At 44.9% G+C, this 19,030-nt stretch overlaps 1 protein-coding gene across 1 annotated transcript in view; it reads left to right on the forward strand.

Annotated features, from left to right (window-relative positions):
- Window positions 1-19,030, forward strand: part of PLXNB1 (plexin B1) — a 3,809,096-nt gene that overhangs the window by 2,451,463 nt on the left and 1,338,603 nt on the right. Inside the window, exon 16 of the mRNA XM_044078026.1 lies at window positions 4,349-4,515. Coding sequence (XP_043933961.1) covers window positions 4,349-4,515 — 167 coding nt within the window. The remainder of the gene's footprint in view (window positions 1-4,348; window positions 4,516-19,030) is intronic.

Consider the following 19,030-nt stretch of genomic DNA (forward strand, 5'->3'; position numbering starts at 1 on the left):
TGGTAGAAATGTTTCACAGTGGCCTCTCATACTCTTCCATCAAAATCCACGCTTCAGCTATCTCAGCACATTACAACTGTGATCCACCTGTGTTTTCGCATCCTTTGCTAAGACAGCTTCTAAGAGGCATAAAGAATATCAAACCTCCAAGGAAGCTACCAATTCATGCATGGGACCTCAATTACGTCTTGGAAAAATGAACTCTTCCTCCTTTTTGAACCAGCAGCATCTTCAGAAATGCAATTTCTCTCTTGGAAAATGGTTTTCCTGTTGGCAGTCACCTCAGCAAGAAGAGTCTCGGAGATACAGGCCCTCATGGCAGTTCCTCCCTTTCTCATCTTTCATCAGGACAGAGTTTCCCTTAGGACCATTCCTTCATTCATGCCTAAGGTGATATCCAGACTGTCTGTAAACCAAGCAATTCACCTGCCTACTTTCTTTCCTAATCCTCAAAATAAAGGGGAAAGGTTGCTGCATACTTTAGACATTCACAGACAACTACGCTACTACTTGGACAGAACAAAGTCCACCAGGAAGTCTGACCAACTGTTTGTAGCCTATGCTGCTGGAGTGCAAGGGAAAGCAGTCACCAAACTATCTCTAAATGGATTGGACACTGCATCAGATTCTGTTATTCTTTTCATGGAAAAAGTGTGCCAGCTAATATTAGACCACACTCCACCAGAGCTATGGCCACATCCACAGCCTTTCTAAGAGGAATGGCTACAAAACATATTCTAGAGGCTGCTACATGGAGCTCCGTGCATACATTTACCAAACACTACAACCTGCCATTATACTCCAGATCCCGAGCAGGCTTTGCTTCGGCTGTCCTGCAGGGCCTTCTAGCTACACCATCTCTTGCTTAGTCCTACCACCCCCAGCTTGGCTATGGTATTCAACCCATATGTCAGGACTGCAGTTGCATTCTTGAAGGACATAGTACAGTTTTGTACCTACCATAAATGTAGATGTCCGATAGATATGCAACTGCAGTCAGGTTTTCCCTCCCTCCTACCCCTCTGTTTTTTTTTCCCCTTTTGGGTCCTTTCTCCCCTTACCTATCAGCTGGGGATATATGTTATGGTGTATCTGTTTATTACTGTTGTGCATGTCTGGTTTTATCTGTTTATCCATTCACCAAATTTAGCCTTCATTGGAGGGCACCTGGGGCAAGAAACACTGAAGAAGATGGCGTCGGCTGATGCCTTTATACTCCAGCCGCTCTGACGTCGGGGAGGAGGCGACATCGGCCGACGCCGGACCCAGACTTTGGAATCTGGCCGACCGAAGGGCTGCCTGAGGCAGGACAACCCATATGTCAGGACTGCAGTTGCATATCTATCAGACCTCTACATTTATGGTAGGTACAAAACTGTACTTTCTCATTGCTCCCTGTAGGCTGCTACTGCCTTTGTTTTCATCAGATATTGTCCCCTTCACACAACTTGTCTAGTTTTGACCTGAATTTTGCATGAATTTTTGTTTGAGTGTTTAGGGACCACATCTCTATATAGATCGTTGTAAAAATATTGATTACAGGGTGCCTTCACCAGACATTTTTAAAGTTCAGTGATATTGTCTGCACTCACCCTTGGAGATGCTACCTTATCTTTATCCTTTATTGGAAACCTTTCACCGTGATTAATTATGACTGCCTTCTGTAGGTATAGGAGTGTGAATTAGTCTCTTCACATTCAGGCCGCCTTACTTTGACCAAGCCTTCTTCCCTTGACTGCTTCAGTTTAGCCACAAGTTCTTTAGAGAGTTTTTTTTCTTTTGTGGGGCTTTCTTCTTGCTTGTTCTGTCTTTTAATACGGACCTCCAAAGATTTGTGGAGGCATCCTTTCTCTAAAGTATTCAACTTCAGATGTAAGGATTGCTCTCCTAACTTCCTTCCTGTTCAGAAATTTCTGACATACCTGATAGGTTCATAGGTAAGTATTAAGCTAGCTGCTATTGTGGGCTTTTTTAAACCTAGAATGGTGTAATCTAACAGAGATAACAGTAATGAAAATATTAAAAAAACTACTCAACTATGTTAAGTACAAGTATTTAAAAATGTCTGACAATAGTAAATAAAGATGTAAAAGTACAATAAATTCTGCAAATGCAGAGGAAATACAGCTGTAAAATATTAACAGCTTAGCTGCATATATACAGAGTTAACTATATTTACTAGTGACAGTTAAACTATGTTTTGAAAAAGAGAAGAGAATTTGGTGAGAGTATAGGAACAAATGCCTTAGTAGGTGTTAACTCAATGGCCATTTAGTGAAATTTCAGTGGCTTCACAAGCAGAACAGAGGTTGGACATTGCATCCATGGAAAAGCACCCCTTTGAGGCTACTGTGGTTAAAGGAATGTTTTCTTAGCCAGCTTAATCAAGGTGTACAACTGGTGAATCTGTCCCACCTGTTAGCAAAGAGGGACTGCTTTTCACTAGTTATGAAAGTTATGTCTTTAACCATAACAGTAACTATGTAAAATGTGTATTCATCTCTGATAACATTCCCCATCCAGCCTTCCCTCTGCCAGTGCCTGGGGTAAGCAAGCTAGTCTCCAGCTCCTCCCTCCTTGAAAATCTGGAGCAGTTGTTGCTAGCATCTACCTGTTTCTTGTTTTCTCCTTCCTGGAGTGGTTACCTGCAGTGTGTACCTTAAGATGGCCAACATTCAAGCACCAAGAAGACTCTTAGAAATTGGAATCAAACAGCACAATGGGAGCTTTTGGGGGTCGGAAAGAATAGCCTTGAGAAATCTGAATGCTGAACAGTCCTAATGCCTGTGGCATATAGTCCTACCTGTTATCAAAGATGGACATACTACTTCCAGAGCTAGGATTATGCTAAGTATATAAGTTGCATTTCTGGATGTCTCTTGCCGAGTTCCATCTTGGGGAGAGTCAGGGCATACCTGCCTTTGGTCTTGGGTTGAGTGACGAGATGAGATCTCAGGGCAGTATGTTTCAAAGACTTGTTTGGTGAGAGCTGTCCCCTTATTTTTGTGAGGAACTTCGCTTGTTAGGGTTTAGAACTTTTGGTTTGACTGGTGTGCCTGTGAACAGAGGGTTGAAACCCTGTGTTGCAGGAGTTAAGTGGGGAGAATTCTGTTCCTCATACCCTGAAACCTATGGCAGGTGGTCCCTTCTGCTCTGTAGAGGCCTTTCTCCTCATTCCTCCCACTTCCAGTTCTTTATAGGTGTTGAGAACCAGAAGGAATGAGGGGCTCTTCACTCTTGACCTCTGCTTCTTTGATAGATGGTGATCTAGGATGGGTCTTTCATATCCAGCCACCAGGTGAGTGGTGGTCTTTCAGTCCCCATTAGAGGGATTTAGGGACTGGCCTGTTGGCACCAATGGACAACTCGCTGGCCCACCTGGTCTGCATTTCATATACACCTGTAAAAAGTAGTTGCCTTGTTTTCTTTTGGTCTGTCCTTGGCAAATGTTTAGTCACCACTTCCTTAATGTCCATGACAATCCCTTCCTAGATAATATTACCTGTTGTGTACTTTGTCAGGCCTGTTTGCTTGGTGATCTTCAGTACTTGGTCTTCATGCTATCCTTTATGTGGTGGTTCATTTCCTTCTGTTTAGTTTGTTTTAGCGTTTATGAATCAGCTCAACTTTATGGCCTGTCATGGAAGGTCCTCTGTTTTAGATGCAATAGATATGTTCTTTCCATATCATTTACACTACAGAAAGATTCTTCCTTTATAGAGCAAGAGTACCTTCCTCTAGTTCCCCTGTGGGAGCTAGTTTAAGTGGCTGTAGCTGTTGGCATTCCTGTAAGTTAAGCAAATGGATGTGTGTGTGTCACTTAGTACTGAGGGTGCCAAATCATCACTGTTGTTAATCATCACTGTTGTTTATTTGCTGGAGGATGTTCACTTGTGGTGGTAGTGTGACTTGAGCATGAGGGAAGAGCGCACACACGTAATTAGCATGTGACACCACAGTTTGTTGTGTTACAGGCATATATGTGTCTCTTCATCCATTCTCTGAACACTAGCATCTGCAAAAAAAGGTGCCAAATTCTGTTTGTTAGCATATACCCAACAAAAAAGATTTGTCAAGGAGGGTCCTGTTTGTATATCATTTGATATTATAAGAACATATCTGTTAATTCGCAGCAAAGCAAGTTTAGAATGTATTTCTTTAGTAGATTTAGCTCCATTTTGTCAGTGATGCATTTAATTTTCTAGATTCATTTTTTATGTTGGACTGTGTTGTAAACTTTTTTATTGTATAGTGCTTCTGCTCTGTAGATGATGATTGATTGCAAGTGATCTGCTGGTGAAGTTGTGGTAATATTTTTACCCTTTTTTTTTTGTCTTACTGTTCTTAGTTACTCTGTATAACTGCTCTGTTGGACGATCTGACTGTAGCAGATGTCGGACTGCTGATCCAAAACATGTTTGTGTCTGGTGTGCAGGAGACCAAACAAGTTGCATCTATAAGGAGTCCTGCAAGGCTCAAATACAGGAGACCTGCCCTGGACCTGTAATTAACTCTGTAAGTAATTTCACTAATCCATAATTTTCTTTTTTATAACTGTTTGCTGTCACCTTTTGGAAGATTCAGATTATACAGTATTAATAAAGTAATACAGCAGTAATAAAGTTGTAGCAGTACCACCATTAATTATGAAAACTATAGTCACATAAGAGTTTCCAGGCCTTCGAAGTACTGGGCTTAATCTTCCCACATCCTGGTTTTTCCCACACTTTCCAGTCCGCAGATAGACTAAAATGGCAATTATCAAACAGCACCCATTTTAATATATATATATATTTTTTGCAGGGATTGTAACTTTCTGTACCACCACAACTCTAGGGTTTCTGTCTTACAGATATGCAATTTCTCAGTGTAATAACTGTGAGGTTGCATCATCTCTGAGAAATTGAAGCAACCATTGTCTTGAGTGCAGGGGGCACAGCCACTATAGAAAATTTTGTTAGGATACCATTTGATCTGATGTTTTCAGTCTTCATTTATCTTTGACGTATGGGACTCTGTTCCAACTCTCGAAACCGGCTCGGTCGTTATAACAGCTTGCGAGAACCAAAAACTCTCAACCCAAGTCTCTACCCAGAATGCCCCTCTCTAGAATACCTCAGATCTCGTTTGCCACTCTTCTACATAAGACGCGTCAGCCAAACTCTCTCTTGAGTGAAGTGTATTTTCATTAATTTTATTCAAAACTTAAATATTTTTACCTACCCAGTTAACTTTTTCACTTTGGTGTTCTTCCCTACCCCATTGTTAGTTTTTCTCTGTTAAGAAACACAGTTGTAGTCAGATATTTCTGTCTGTATTTTGTGAGTGAGTGTGCTGTCTACCTTCTTGCCTTGTGGTATCTGTTCTGCCATCATTGGTAGCTCTATCCCTTTATGCCCTACTTCTCAGCAGTTCTGGTCTACCATTGTTGGTAGACTCCCCGCCTCCCCTTTCTGACTTCTTTCCGGTGTGTGTGGAAGTGTTTTTCTGCGAGTTGATACTTTTTACTAGTCAATGTGGCAGGTAAAAGTAAAGGGACGACTGATTTTAAACAGTGTCATGATTGTGGAAGAAAAATGCCCAGGTCTGATAGGCATCCGTCTTGTGTCTACTGCTTTGGCCTGGTGCATTTACAAGAGGATTGTGGTATTTGTCAAGCCTTTAGTCACTGGGCCCTCATAGAAAGGAAGAACAAGCTTATTTTGAAAGGACTGATTAAGACCTATTTTGATGAGGCTTTGACCAGCTAGCCTAGGACATCCAAATCTGATGCGTCTTCACCTTCTTCTTCCTCTTTCTCTAAAATCGAACATGGAAAGAAGAGGAGTCTGTCAGTGCCCGGCGTCCCCTTTGACTCTGGCACACAAGAGACCTAACTCTTTGGTTCCCCCACACACTCTGTGGAACTGAAGTTAAGTGCCAAAAAACCTATGGTACCAACTTCAGCATGACTAGGGTGTCCAGTTCTGCACCTCAGGATTCAGTCCCAAACTCCATGGAGCCAACTTTTCATGTGACTTTCTCGCCATTGGTGCTGGTCCCTTCTATGTTGCTGTCCATAATTTTGGAACCGGTTCCTCCTACAGTGCCATCAGTAACTTTGGAACAAGGATTTATTTCAGTACCCAGGACTAAGTATTCCCTCACAACAGATCCCTTTGTGGAACAACTTCCAAGCCCTCTTTTTAGAAGGACCAGAATCCTCCTCCACATCCTCTATCCGTTCCTTTAGGAGTTTGACAGAAGTTGACATCATGAGGTTGGTGGATCAGCTCTTTGTGGCTGGGAATCTTAACAGTCTCTTCCAAGGTTTCCCTCCCTTCTGGAGATGGGGCTTTATCTCAGAGGACTCCACCAGACATTCTTTCTCTAACCTCCACTGATGTGTTAGAGACCTAGACTCCGCTTTCCCTGGCTCCGGCTTTTTCGGTGCCGACAGCTTTTATGCCTTTAACTCCAGTGCCTGCCCTGAGTTCCTCAGTTCCTTTGGAACCGATGAACATCTGGGGTCATAGCTCCACTTCATCATTCATGGTCTCTTCCTCTGCTTTGACCTTGATGGCGGCGGTCTTGTAGCAGGGTGAGACCACAGTTCTAAGGTTGTCCTTTCCAGTTCTGGGCTCCCATCCCTCTTTGGGGGTGGGCTTGCCTTCTAGGTCACTAGGTCACGGAAAGGGCCTTAGCTCTGCAGGTTCTCAGCCAGTTCCTTCTCAATTGGAGAATTTTCCTGGGACTGACTCTCATCCAGAGCTTTCTCCAACCTCCACACCCGGAAAGCGAGCATCGAAGCAGCAGGATACCCTTGCACACAGGGCCTTAACTCTTCTGAAGAGGATGTGTAAGAGAAAACACCTAAATTCCCCAGAGGAATCTGTCAAGGACACTGACTTCGATGACCGGGAAGGCCCCAGTCACCCTCAGAAGATGTCTCCTTTGAAGGCATTCTTGGAATATATTAAAGCAGAGGGGTATTTGGAAGCACAAGGACCCTTCCTCAGAGGAGTGGGTGTACCTGCAAGCTTTCTGTGCTCCCCTATCTACCTCTTTGATGACCCCGCCTGCTGACGAGCTCATTAAGTTGATTGCACAGTGGACATGGATGGCCCCTGATTCTGTTGAGCCAATCCCCAGGAGGCCAGACAGAATCCTTTCTGTGCCAGAAGACCATCAGTATTTGGCCAAGGATTTAGCAGCAGATGCCATGGTGGTTGCAGGGGCCACAAAGAAGGAACTTGCAGAAGAGAGTTCATTGTTCATCCTTCTGACCGAGAATCCATGGCAGTGGACAAGTTATAGAAGTGGATGTATGCTTCTTGGACCTTTGCCTTACGGTCATTGAAATTCACCAGACTCCAAAGGGATTTGATCAAGGTGCTCTCTGACACCCTTGCAGGAATTGTGAATGAGGCGATACAGGATAAAGTGGCCTTCCAGCTTGCCATCCTTGAATCTATTTCTAAATCGTTCATGAGGCTCATTGCACTTGGAGCAGAAGGGACATCTAGGGCAGCGAGTTCCGGCATAGCCATAAAGAGGTATGCCTGGATGCACTTGAGTGAATTTGTGAAGCAATTTAAATCTGTTCATCAGTGCTCCATTTGACAGCTCGTTCCTTTTTGGCCCCAAAGTCAGAGATATCTTGGCCAGGTGTGAAAAGGATGGAATGACCCTGTCTGCAGTGGGCGTATGTTTATCTGCTCCCCAACGCTCTTACTCCAGGAACCAGAGGATCAGAGAAATATGGTTCAAGAAAACCCAAGGGCCTTTCCAGGACACACATGGCAGTGGGCTCCCCCTTGGGGCAGAGGGGGAGCGCCAATGGAAGACTCCAACCTCATGGCAGAAATGGCCCACAAAATCAGGGTTCCATAGATTCCTTCTCAGGGAAAACCTATTAACACTACTGAAGGGAGGCCTGATTGCTTACCTGTGCAGGCACTCACTAGCCTGGAGACTAATAACCACAGATACTTGGGTGCTAAGGATCATTGTCAGAGGATACTACAGTCCCTTCATTCTCACTCCAAGAACAGAAAGAATAATCTCTGATGTTCCACCCAATCAGAGGGATTAGACAGCTCTGGAAATTTAAAGGCTGCTAGAAAAAAAAGTCAGGATCCAGATTCTACTGAAGATTCTTTTTGGTGCCAAAAAAGACAGGGAACTGGAGATCAATTTTGGATCTCAGCCTTTTGAACAAGTTTGTTCAGCAGACAAAATTACAGATGGTCACAGTTCAGTCTATTCTCCCCCTTTTAGGAAAAGATTGGATGTGCTCTGTGGACCTTCAGGATGCATATTACCACATAAAAATGAACAAGTGCTCTCCACTTCCAGGTGAGAGCTGGTTGCTATCAGTTCAGAGCTCTGCCGTTTGATCTCACCACAGCCCCCTGGGTGTTCACCAAGTGTATGGCAGCCAGTAGCAGCTCACTTAAGACTGCATGGATTGTGTTTCCATATTTTGACTACTGGCTTGTCACCACTCCCACCAGGCATCTACTAGAACAGACAAGAAATTGTATTCTACATACTTGTGCTCATCTAGGTATCAAAGTAAATCATACTAAATCCCAGCTAAGTCCAACTTAAATGTTGGAGTTTATAGGAGCCTACCTGAATACAATCTTTTGCATAGCTTCCTTTCCTCTTCACAGATTGCAGAAAGTAAGGTCCCAGGTGGAAGTTAATCTCTCCAATGACAATGTACCTGCTCTGTTAGATGTTCTTTGTGTTTCACTGTTGCAGTCATTACACTTGGGTTATCCTGCTGGCAGGCTACCCTATGTCGGCCTGAATTCCAAAGTCTAGGTCCGGCGTCTGTTGCTGTTGCCTCTTCACTGACGTCAGTGCGCCAGGGGTATAAAAGATGCAGCCGATGCCATTTTCTTCAGTCTTTCTTGCCGCGCGGTGCCCGTAGCAGAAGCAGTTCACAAGTGCCGGTTGGCCGACTCCTCTGATTTTTGTGTTCGAATTTCAGATCCGAAGTCTTCATTAAAAGCTAAGTATCCCATTGGGGAAAACTTTTTTCTTGCTCCAGACCGATGTCAGAAAAAGTTAATTGTATTTCTTGTGGGAAGCAAATACCTCATAAGGACTTTCATTCTTACTGTATTCCTTGCCTAGGCCCTGACCACGACGTTGCTAGTTGTTGATTTTGTGCTAGATTTAACCAGCGCACTATTAAGCACCGGTACGATTTTGCATTTCACTATTTTGGCAGAAGATTTAATTACACAATGCCGTCGGATAGCCATCCGACTATTGGAATTCACAAGAAACGCAATGAAAAAAAGACAGGCATCCGAGGTCTAAAACCGACAACAAGGCTTCCTCTAAGCCAGTCGCTGGTTCGCCGGTTCTCAATGAGACGCTTTCGCAGTCCCTGACGCCCACTACTTTAGACCCGCAGGCCGCTACAGACTCCCACGTGGAGTCGCCTAGGCTGCTGGAAGCCCAAGGTATTGGACCTTCGGACACTATTCCCTCAGATGGGCCGGAGCCATTAAGCAGACATCTGCTTCTGAGGGTGTTTTCAGACCTTCTCAATTGTACATTAAAGTGACTCCAGCTACAAAGGCAAAGACTAAAGCACCTTTAAAGACAAAGAAACAAGTACAGCAGCCTCATGGTCAGGCCTCCATGCCCAAAAAACAAATGCTTAAAATGGCCGAAGACTTAATTACTTTGATCAGGGGTTCCCATCCCCCTCCTGATGAGAGGCCTAGGCAAGAGGCAGAATATGAATCTTCAGATCAGGTTTCCATTTCATCTGATTCCTCTTCGAATCAGGAATACTCTCTTCCTCCCTATGATGATTCTGATGCTGAAGAATCTATCCCTTCAGCCTCTCCTCCTGAGGATTACTCTTTTGGGGAAACCTTGCATACCATGAGGGAACATTACCACTGAGAGAGCCAAGATTATTGAGAATCTAAGAAAAGGCTCAGAGACTTACTTTTACTTCCACAACACAGGCCCTTAGCTATTCCACCTGTGTTTAGACATTGTAGATGATGTTTTTTCAGAGTCCAGTCTGACCCCTGACTCCTTACCTCCAACTCCTGTTAAGCCGGACAGGTACTACAGGGTGCCTGACTCTCATAAATTCCTTTTCAAAAAAACCTGCTGCTGACCCAGAAACTATCTTTCAGGGTCCCAAATGGGTCAAGACATCCACTGCAAAAAACCCTACCCCATCTGACAGGGATTCTAGGGCATTGGACAGATGGGGGAAGACTATTTACACACCTGCTACCTTGGCTATAAGGGCTTTAAATTGTCAGTTTCATATGCTCAAATATCAGCAATATATTATATCACTGCTTGAACAGAAAATGTTGATAAATTCTGAATGTGCAGAAAACAAAGAAATGCAGGATTTATTGTATGCAGCTGAGCAAGTTGGAAAGCATACTTTCCAATGTGGTTTTGATTCTTTGGAGGCCTCCTGCAGGGCCGCTGTTATGGGTTTTGTCATCAGGAGGCATGCTTGGTTAAAGGAACAAAATCTGCCTGACCATGTCAAAGCAAAATTATTAGATGCTCCATTACAGCATGATACCTTGTTTGGTGTTAAAGCGGAGGAGGTTTTAAAGAAAATGGAGGACAAAGCTAAATCTATGCAAACTGTTAAGGATTTCTTACAGGTGCAGCCTCCAAGATTTAGCAGACACTGGCCTACAAAGAGTTGGTCCTTTCCAGTGTCAGACAGACCACAAAGGTGCAGATCCCAGCCCCAAGGTTCGTACAGATCTAAGCAATGGGGTGCTTCTACCTCCAAAAGTGTAAAAGACAAATCACAGCCATACAGGAAACAGTCTCAATAACTTCCCCCTGCCTGCACCAAGCACTTATCTTCTGGCAGCACCTTTAGGGGGAAAACTAGCACTTTTTGCTCAAAATTGGCACATAACCCAGGACAAATGGGTCCTAGACAGTGTCACAAGGCTACAAGTTTCACTTCCATACCTTGCCAAGGACAAACGGATTGCCAGACCTGCCAAAACATCAATGGGCAGAGGCACAAAAGCAAGTCTCATCCCTCATGGACATGAGGGCCATTCAACAAGTACCAGAGCAAGAGCAGGGACAAGGATTTTATTCGACTGTTCTTGGTACCAAGAAAGGACAAGACCTGGAGACCAATACTGGACCTATCTATTCTAAACACATATCTGGATATACCAAAATTCAAAATGTTGACTCTACAGCAACTTCTGCGCATGCTGGACAAGAAGGCTTGGCTTGTGACTTTAGACCTAAAAGAGGCATACCTGCATGTCCCAATCAGACAAACATGCAGAAGATACCTCGTATTCAAAGCTGGCTCAATGTACTACCAATTCTCTGCACTGCCCTTTGGCTTAGCTACTGCACCCAAGGTCTTCAAAACATGCCTGGCACCAGTAATTGCATTGTGCAGACAGAGGAATACAGATATAGCCTTACTTGGATGACTGCCTCATTCAAGCAGAGAACAAGGACATTCTACTACAGCATCTGGCGTTTGTAAAGAGATTTCTAACAGGCCTGGGGTACGCAGTCAACGAAAAGAAATCAAAACTTGTACCCTCTCAAGAGATAATATTCCTGGGTGCAAGCTTAAATACAACTGCCCAGATGGCTTATCTCACGCCAGACAAACAAAGGCAACTGACTACATATTTCAAACTGTTGATAACAAAAGCCCAGTTATCTGCAAGAAGAATTCTGCAGGCTTTCTGCTTCATGGCATCCTGCATTCTACTAATTCCATATGCAAGACTGCATATGAGGAAACTTCAGTGGTACCTAAAAAGTGTTTGGGCTCAACATTGCCACAGCCTGGAAACAATAATTACCCTCATTCCTTGCCTGCAACAGGAGTTTCGATGGTGGGCGAAGACTTGTCACCCGAGCAAGAGACAGCCATTCACTTTACCCCCCAGCCAGGCAGACATTAACAACGGATGCATCAGATTATGCCTGGGGGGCCCACATGGCAGGAAGACATATTCAAGGCACATGGTCCGCAAACCAAATGCATCTACATATCAATGAAAAAGAGATGCTAACTGTTCAGATTGCCCTGATAGCCTTCAAGGACCTACTTCATCCGGGACAACTACTGATAGACAAGACAACACCACGGTCATGTGGTACATAAACAAGCAGGGAGGCACTCATTCCTACCCCCTTTGCAGACTAGCCTTCGTGGGACACAGCATTGACTTAGAGTACATCTGCAGGCACAATTCCTGCCAGGAAAGATAAATACTCTGGCAGACGAACTAAGCAGAAACCTCATGGATCCCCACGAGTGGAAATTGGATCCACAAGTCTTCAGCATGATTACAAGGAAATGGGGATGCCCGGATATAGATCTATTTGCCTCTCCTCACAACTACCAACTAAAAAGATTCTGCACAAGGACTTATCACACACAAGCATGGAAAGTGGACGACCTATCTTTCAGCTGGAAAAGCTTAGCAGTTATTGCCTTTCCTCCACTGTCTCTCCTCCCCAAGGTACTCCTAAAGGTCAGGCAAGAGAAGCCAAAGATGATACTGATTTCCCCAGACTGGCCCCGCCAGTATTGGTATCAAGTCCTAAGGAACTTGTCTCAATGCCCGGCTTGGACCTTGCCTCAAATACCTCATATACTGTCCCAATAAAACAATCAGATCCTGCACAGCCAACTCAAGACGTTAAAATCTGGCAGCATGGCGGATAATGTAGTCATACAAAACGCACCTCTCATTAAAGCTGTGATGGATGTCATTTTGGAGGCCAGAAGGCCTAGTACCAGAAAATCTTACGCTGGAAAATGGAAGAGATTCTGTGCCTGGAACCAGGCACAAGGAATAGACACAGTTGTACCAAATATACCTCAGATTTTGCAAAACTTAACTGAGATGCTGGACGAAGGCCTATCTTTTTCATCAATTAAAATTCATGCCTCTGCCATGTCGGCTCATTATAATACAGAGCCACCAATCTTTTCACATCCTTTGTTAAGGCAGTACCTCAGAGGAGCCAAAAACTTAGGCCTCAAAGGAGATGACCAATACCTGCATGGGACCTCAGTTATGTCTTGGAAAAACTCACCCTACCTCCTTTTGAATCGGCCGCTACAGCTGATATAAAGTTTTTATCTTGGAAAACAGATCTGCTCTTAGCAATAACCTCTGCAAGATGAGTCTCAGAGCTACAGGCATTCATGGCTGTGGAACCTTTTATCATTTTTTATCCAGACAGGGTTTCTGCGAGGACAAATCCAACATTTATGCCTAAGGTAGTGTGTGTGGCACTTAACCAAACTATTCATCTGCCTAGTTTTTATCCAAACCCACAGTATAAGGGGGAGAGAATTCTGCATTCTTTGGACATACACAGACAGCTACGCTTCTACTTGAACAGAACCAAAGCTTTCAGAAAGACAGAGCAACTACTAGTGGCATATGCTGCAGGATCACAAGGAAAGGCCATCTCAAAGCAGACTCTTTCAAAGTGGATAGGCCACTGCATTCGTTTCTGCTATTCACAGCATGGCAAGCCAGTGCCTAAGGGCATTAGGCCACATTCAACTAGAGCAGCAGCCACTTCAGCAGCCTTCCTCAGGGGAGTACCAACCAAAGACATTTTAGAGGCTGCTACCTGGAGTTCAGTGCACACCTTTACAAAACACTATCACTTACCACTCTACTCTAAATCCAGGGCAGGCTTTGCCACTGCAGTTCTGCAGGGCCTCATAGCTGGTACTAATGCTATTTAGCTCCATCCTCCCAACCATAGCTTTGGGATTCAACCCAGGTGTAATGACTGCAACAGTGAAACACGAAGAACATAGTACAGTTGTGTGCACTTATCATAAATGTAGATGTTCGAGTGTATTCACTGTTGCAGTCCAGGTTACCCACCCACCATCCCCCATATCTTTGCTGGAACTTCTCTGCACCTCTCTAATCTATACAACCTATGTGGTGTATTTGCTTATAGATGAAGGTATAATATATTTTGTGCATGCATGTTTTATTGGCATATTTTTAGCCTACCCTTTTGGGGGCACCTGACATCTGGGGCAAGAAAAACTGAAGAAAATGGCGTTGGCTGCATCTTTTATACCCCTGGCGCACTGACGTCGGGGAAGAGGTGACAGCAACAGACGCTGGACCTAGACTTTGGAATTCAGGCCGACTGAGGGTCGCCTGCCAGCAGGATAACCCAAGTGTAATGAATGCAACAGTGAATACACTAACATCTACATTTATGGTAAGTGTACACAACTGTACTTTATACATCCTCTAAGATCCATGGGAGCGGCAGTCACTCTAGTTCCACTAGCAAGATTTCACATGAGAATTGTGCAGTGGCTTCTAGCCTCCCAATGGGCCATCCTCACTCATCCCTTGACGCATCTTGTCTGAATCTCTAACCACTGCAAGAAGGACTTGTCCTGGTGGATGGAATCGGAGGAAATTCTTAGACTGACCCATTGTTTCACCCCAAACCAAAGCCATAGTGATCACGGATGCCTCTCAGATGGGGGTGGGGGACATTAGCTGGGCAGAACAGTCCAAGGCACTTGGTCCCCGAAAGAGGCCAATCTGCACATCAATGTTCTGGAACTGAGGGCAGTGCTGTTAGTGCTTCAAGCCTTCAAAGCTGCCCTTCCTCTAGGAACGATTGAGATTCAATCAGACAATATGTTAGTAGTATGGTATATCAACAAACAGGGTGGAACCAAGTCTATCCCCTGTATTGAGAAGCTCTGAGTATGGCAATGGCAGATCTCTTCCAACCACTTTCTGATAACAAACACGGTGGGAGCTCGACTGTGATAGCAGACAAGCTGAGCAGATGCATCCTCATCCCTCATGTTGGTCTCTCAATCCTGGAGTGGAGAAGGAGATTTTCTGTTGCTGGGGCCAATCTTGCTGTGACCTATTTGCATCACCCCTGAACAGCAAGTACAGCAGCTAATTTTCCTTAACCCCCACCCCTCGGGGGAAGTCCTAGAGAGTCGGTCTCCTTCGCAATTGGCCCTCTGGACTGCTGTTTGCCTTTCCCCACATTTCACTAATGCCTCACTTCTTGAAGAAAGCCATCTGATTGAAGAGCATGGTGATTCTCATTGCTCCATTCTGGCCTCAGCAAATTTGGTTCCCCTTTCTTTTGCCTCAACTAATTCACCTTCCATGGACTCTGGACCCAGATCCAGACGTCCTGTCCCATCCACAGAGGGTAGTTCACCCCAATAAAAAAACCTCAAGCTTACATCTTGGTTCCTCCTATTCCATTGATCACCAAGCAAAGTAATCTATCCTCTCCAGTTCGAAAAACAGTAAATCGAAAAGATTTTCTGTTTGGGCATCTGATAATGGTATTGATCACACCAGTGCCCTCCAGTGCTATCTTTTAACACACACACACACACACACACACACACACACACACACACATATATATATATATATATATATATATATATATATATATATATATATATATATACGCGCATACACATATATATATCTATACACACAGACACATATATATATATATATATATATATATATATATATATATATGTATATGTGTATGTATATGTGTGATATATATATATATATATATATATATATATATATATATATATATATATATGTGTGTGTATGCTTGTTGGCTGTTGGTGAAGCACCCACCAAGAGGAGAAAATGCTGAGAGAAGAAGGGAGCCACTTTTGAGATTTTAAGTATTTTTTCTCTGTTTATTTGCTAAGTTTTTCTGCATAGTTGCCTAGTTTGAGCATTTTCTGGCTTGTTAAACTTGATTTCTGCATTAGTAGCTGTATTTTAGAGCACAACCAAAAGCTGTTTACTGAATTTCCTGTTTGCACTTAATTTTAAATTCGTTTTTTCTCAAAACTTGCATATTTTCTGTCTTTGACCTAGCACTCTTGTGTGGGGTCATTTACTGCACTGTTATAACTTGATATTACTTGTGAACCTCTGCTATCTCTGAAAAAACAAAAACAAAAAAAATCTTGCTTTTTCCGACTTTTCTGAGATTTAAAAAAGTTCAGTTACAGGCTTGCTGTTCCTTAACTGTAAGTTTCTGTGAGGACATTTTTGCTTGGGCTAAAGGAAAGTCTCTCTGTTGATCAGTGGCAGTGAAAAACATTGAGCAGCTCCCCTGCCCCCGCGTGGGAGTGGTTACTGACTTGAAACTGTAGTTTTATTGACCAGTAGGTGTCATTTCCAAAACTCCTTCATCTTCCTCTCTTAAAACATAGTTGCCTCGTGGGTTTGGCGTCTTTTCAGGCTTGTTGGCTGTTGCTGAAGCACCCACCAAGAGGAGAAAACGCTGAGAGAAGAAGGGAGCCACTTTTGAGATTTTAAGTATTTTTTATCTGTTTATTTGCCAAGTTTTTCTGCATAGTTGCCTAGTTTGAGCATTTTCCGGCTTGTTAAACTTGATTTCTGCATTAGTAGCTATATTTAGAGCACAACCAAAAGCTGTTTACTGAATTTCCTGTTTGGACTTCATTTTAAAATCGTTTTTTCTCAAAACTTGCATATTTTCGGTCTTTGACCTAGCATTCTTGTGTGGGGTCATTTACTGCACTGTTATAACTTGATATTACTTGTGAACCTCTGCTATCTCTGAAAAAACAAAAACAAAAAAAAAAAATCTTGCTTTTTTCACACTTTCCTGAGATTAAAAAAGTTCAGTTACAGGCTTGCTGTTCCTGAACTGTTTGTAAGTTTCTGAGAGGCCATTTTTGCTTGGGCTAAGGGAAAGTCTCTCTGTTGATCAGTGGCAGTGAAAAACATTGAGCAGCTCCCCTGCCCCCCGTGGGAGTGGTTACTGACTTGAAACTGTAGATCTGAAGTAGGAGATTCATTTGTCTGCAACCTGTTGGTTATGGATCCGATATCGGATCCGAACTGGCATGGTTTTCCAGCTATGGATCCGAGCTCTCAGCTCCTCCCCTCACCCATAATGCCCTGCTCTCCCTACATGACCTCATATCTAGTTTGCCGCACTGGTGACCAGACTGGATTTTAGAGCTCTTCAGCTAAGTGTGAATTGTTATATTTTTACAGCATTTAATTCTAAATTTTTAGTCAGTTTTGTGTGGAATTGTTAGGTTCCCTATCTTTTGAGTTTAAAATTTAAAGTTTTTAATAACTTTATAACTTTTATTTTTCCCTCCCCTCGCTGGTGCGTAGTGTGTGTTTGGGCCTGTGTTTTTTTCTTTGTGGCTAGTTAGCACTTATTATTTAAAAAAAAAAAAATCCTTAGTATGTCTGAGGCCCCTAAGGCTTTCTTCTCGAAGTGCTCCGAGTGTGGCCATAAGCTTTCTCCTGCTGATGGCCACACTCGTCTTGGTCGATGCCTTGGGGTTGAACACCTCACTTCTGGATGTTCCATTTGTGCAGGGTTCAACCCCAGGGCATTGAAGGAGCGGAGGTCGAAGCTGGTCCTGGCGGGACTTCTGCCCCCCGGACATGGCTTCGGCTTTCGCTCCTTCAGGGGGTACCATTTCTTCGGTTCCCTCCTCTCCTGCTCCCCCTCCTCCACCTGGGACTCAACCTCCCTCTAGTGGTTTGGAGGAGAGAGAAGCGAGAAAAAAGGACCAGAGAGAGAAGCACCACAAGCGGCGGGCCGAGACCTCTGTTTCGGCCCCGCCTGCTAAGCGGGCTTCTCCTCCGGCCTCCTTGTCTACCGGCTCTCCCCCTCCTAGGCTCCGGTCTGCTTCTCACCGGGACCTGAGGAGGAGGAGACCCGATCTCCGTCGAGGCTATCGAGGAGGCACTCAAGGCCTACCTCTGTAGCCTCGTCGAGATCTACATATGGTTATCTGACGCTGATCTGGACCGGATGATGAGAAGGTTCATCCAGGCCCAGATGCAGATGGGAGTGCTCCTGCCTCCCCCCTTTTTCAAACCTATAGCTCCTTCTCCGACCCGCTACCCGGGTTCGAGCGATTGAGCCGAGCAGCCGGGCCGGGGTGGGTCGGCGCCGATAGTACTAGGTGCCGGATCCGACCCTGCCCTCGAGTGCTTCGGATCTGACCTCGGAGCCTGGATCGAGCCGGATCCGGGGATTAGTGTTCGCCGGCACAGTCTGTGTCGGAGCGCTGCCCTCGGATCCGAATGCCTCGGCCGGCTCCGATCCACTCTTCGGATCCGAGGGGAGCCGATTATCGGATCCTTTGGTCGACGGCTCCCCTCGGCTTTTGATGTAGTGGAGAGGGCCCTGTTGAGGGTTTCCGGACCCCGGCACTTGCTTCGGCTCCTTCCCGCTCAATCTGCACTGGGTCAGGCTTCCACCATCCGGCCACTGGGACAGCCCGCTCCATTGCCCCAAGTTGTTCCATTGGAACAGGACACGCTTGCAGGATTCCTCGGACAGCCCCTGAGGATGCACCTGCAAGCATACGTGTAAAGGAGGCACATAGACTCCCGAGTCTCTCACAGAAGACACGGATTTGGAGGAAGGGAAGGCTCCCAAGATCACCTTCGAGGATGTCTCTTTTGGCCACATCAGGGAAAAGCTTCGCATAAGGGGGGGGTGGTCTGCCCCCAAGTCTTCCTCGGACGAGTCCATGTTCTTGGAGGCATTTGAAGCGGGCCCGTCTACCTCTTGGGTGTCCTCCTGCCGACCCCTGGTGGACCTAATTACCACTAGGCGTGGAAGGAACCGACACCGTGGAGCCAATCCCCAAAAGGCCAGACCGCATCCTTAGTCACCCGGCAGACCATGCCCATTGGAGCAAGGGGCCTCCGGTAGATGCCATGTTGACGGCTGCAGCCACCAAGAGGGAACTCGCACAGGAGAGTCCCTCAGTCCATCCTCCGAGCAAGGAGTCTCGGATGATGGACCGCTTAGGGAAGCGAATGTTTAGTTCAGCGATCTTTTCAGTGAGGGCACTCAACTACTTGGCACATGTGATCAGGATGCAGCTCGATCTTATCAAGGAAAAATCCCCGGGCCCCCCGGCCCAAAAACCCCAGAGTCCCCAATGTTCCCCCCCCGGAGGAAG

Source organism: Protopterus annectens, chromosome 7.part0, assembly GCF_019279795.1.
Source record: "Protopterus annectens isolate FY-2018-M chromosome 7.part0, PAN1.0, whole genome shotgun sequence".
Lineage (NCBI taxonomy): Eukaryota > Metazoa > Chordata > Ceratodontiformes > Protopteridae > Protopterus > Protopterus annectens.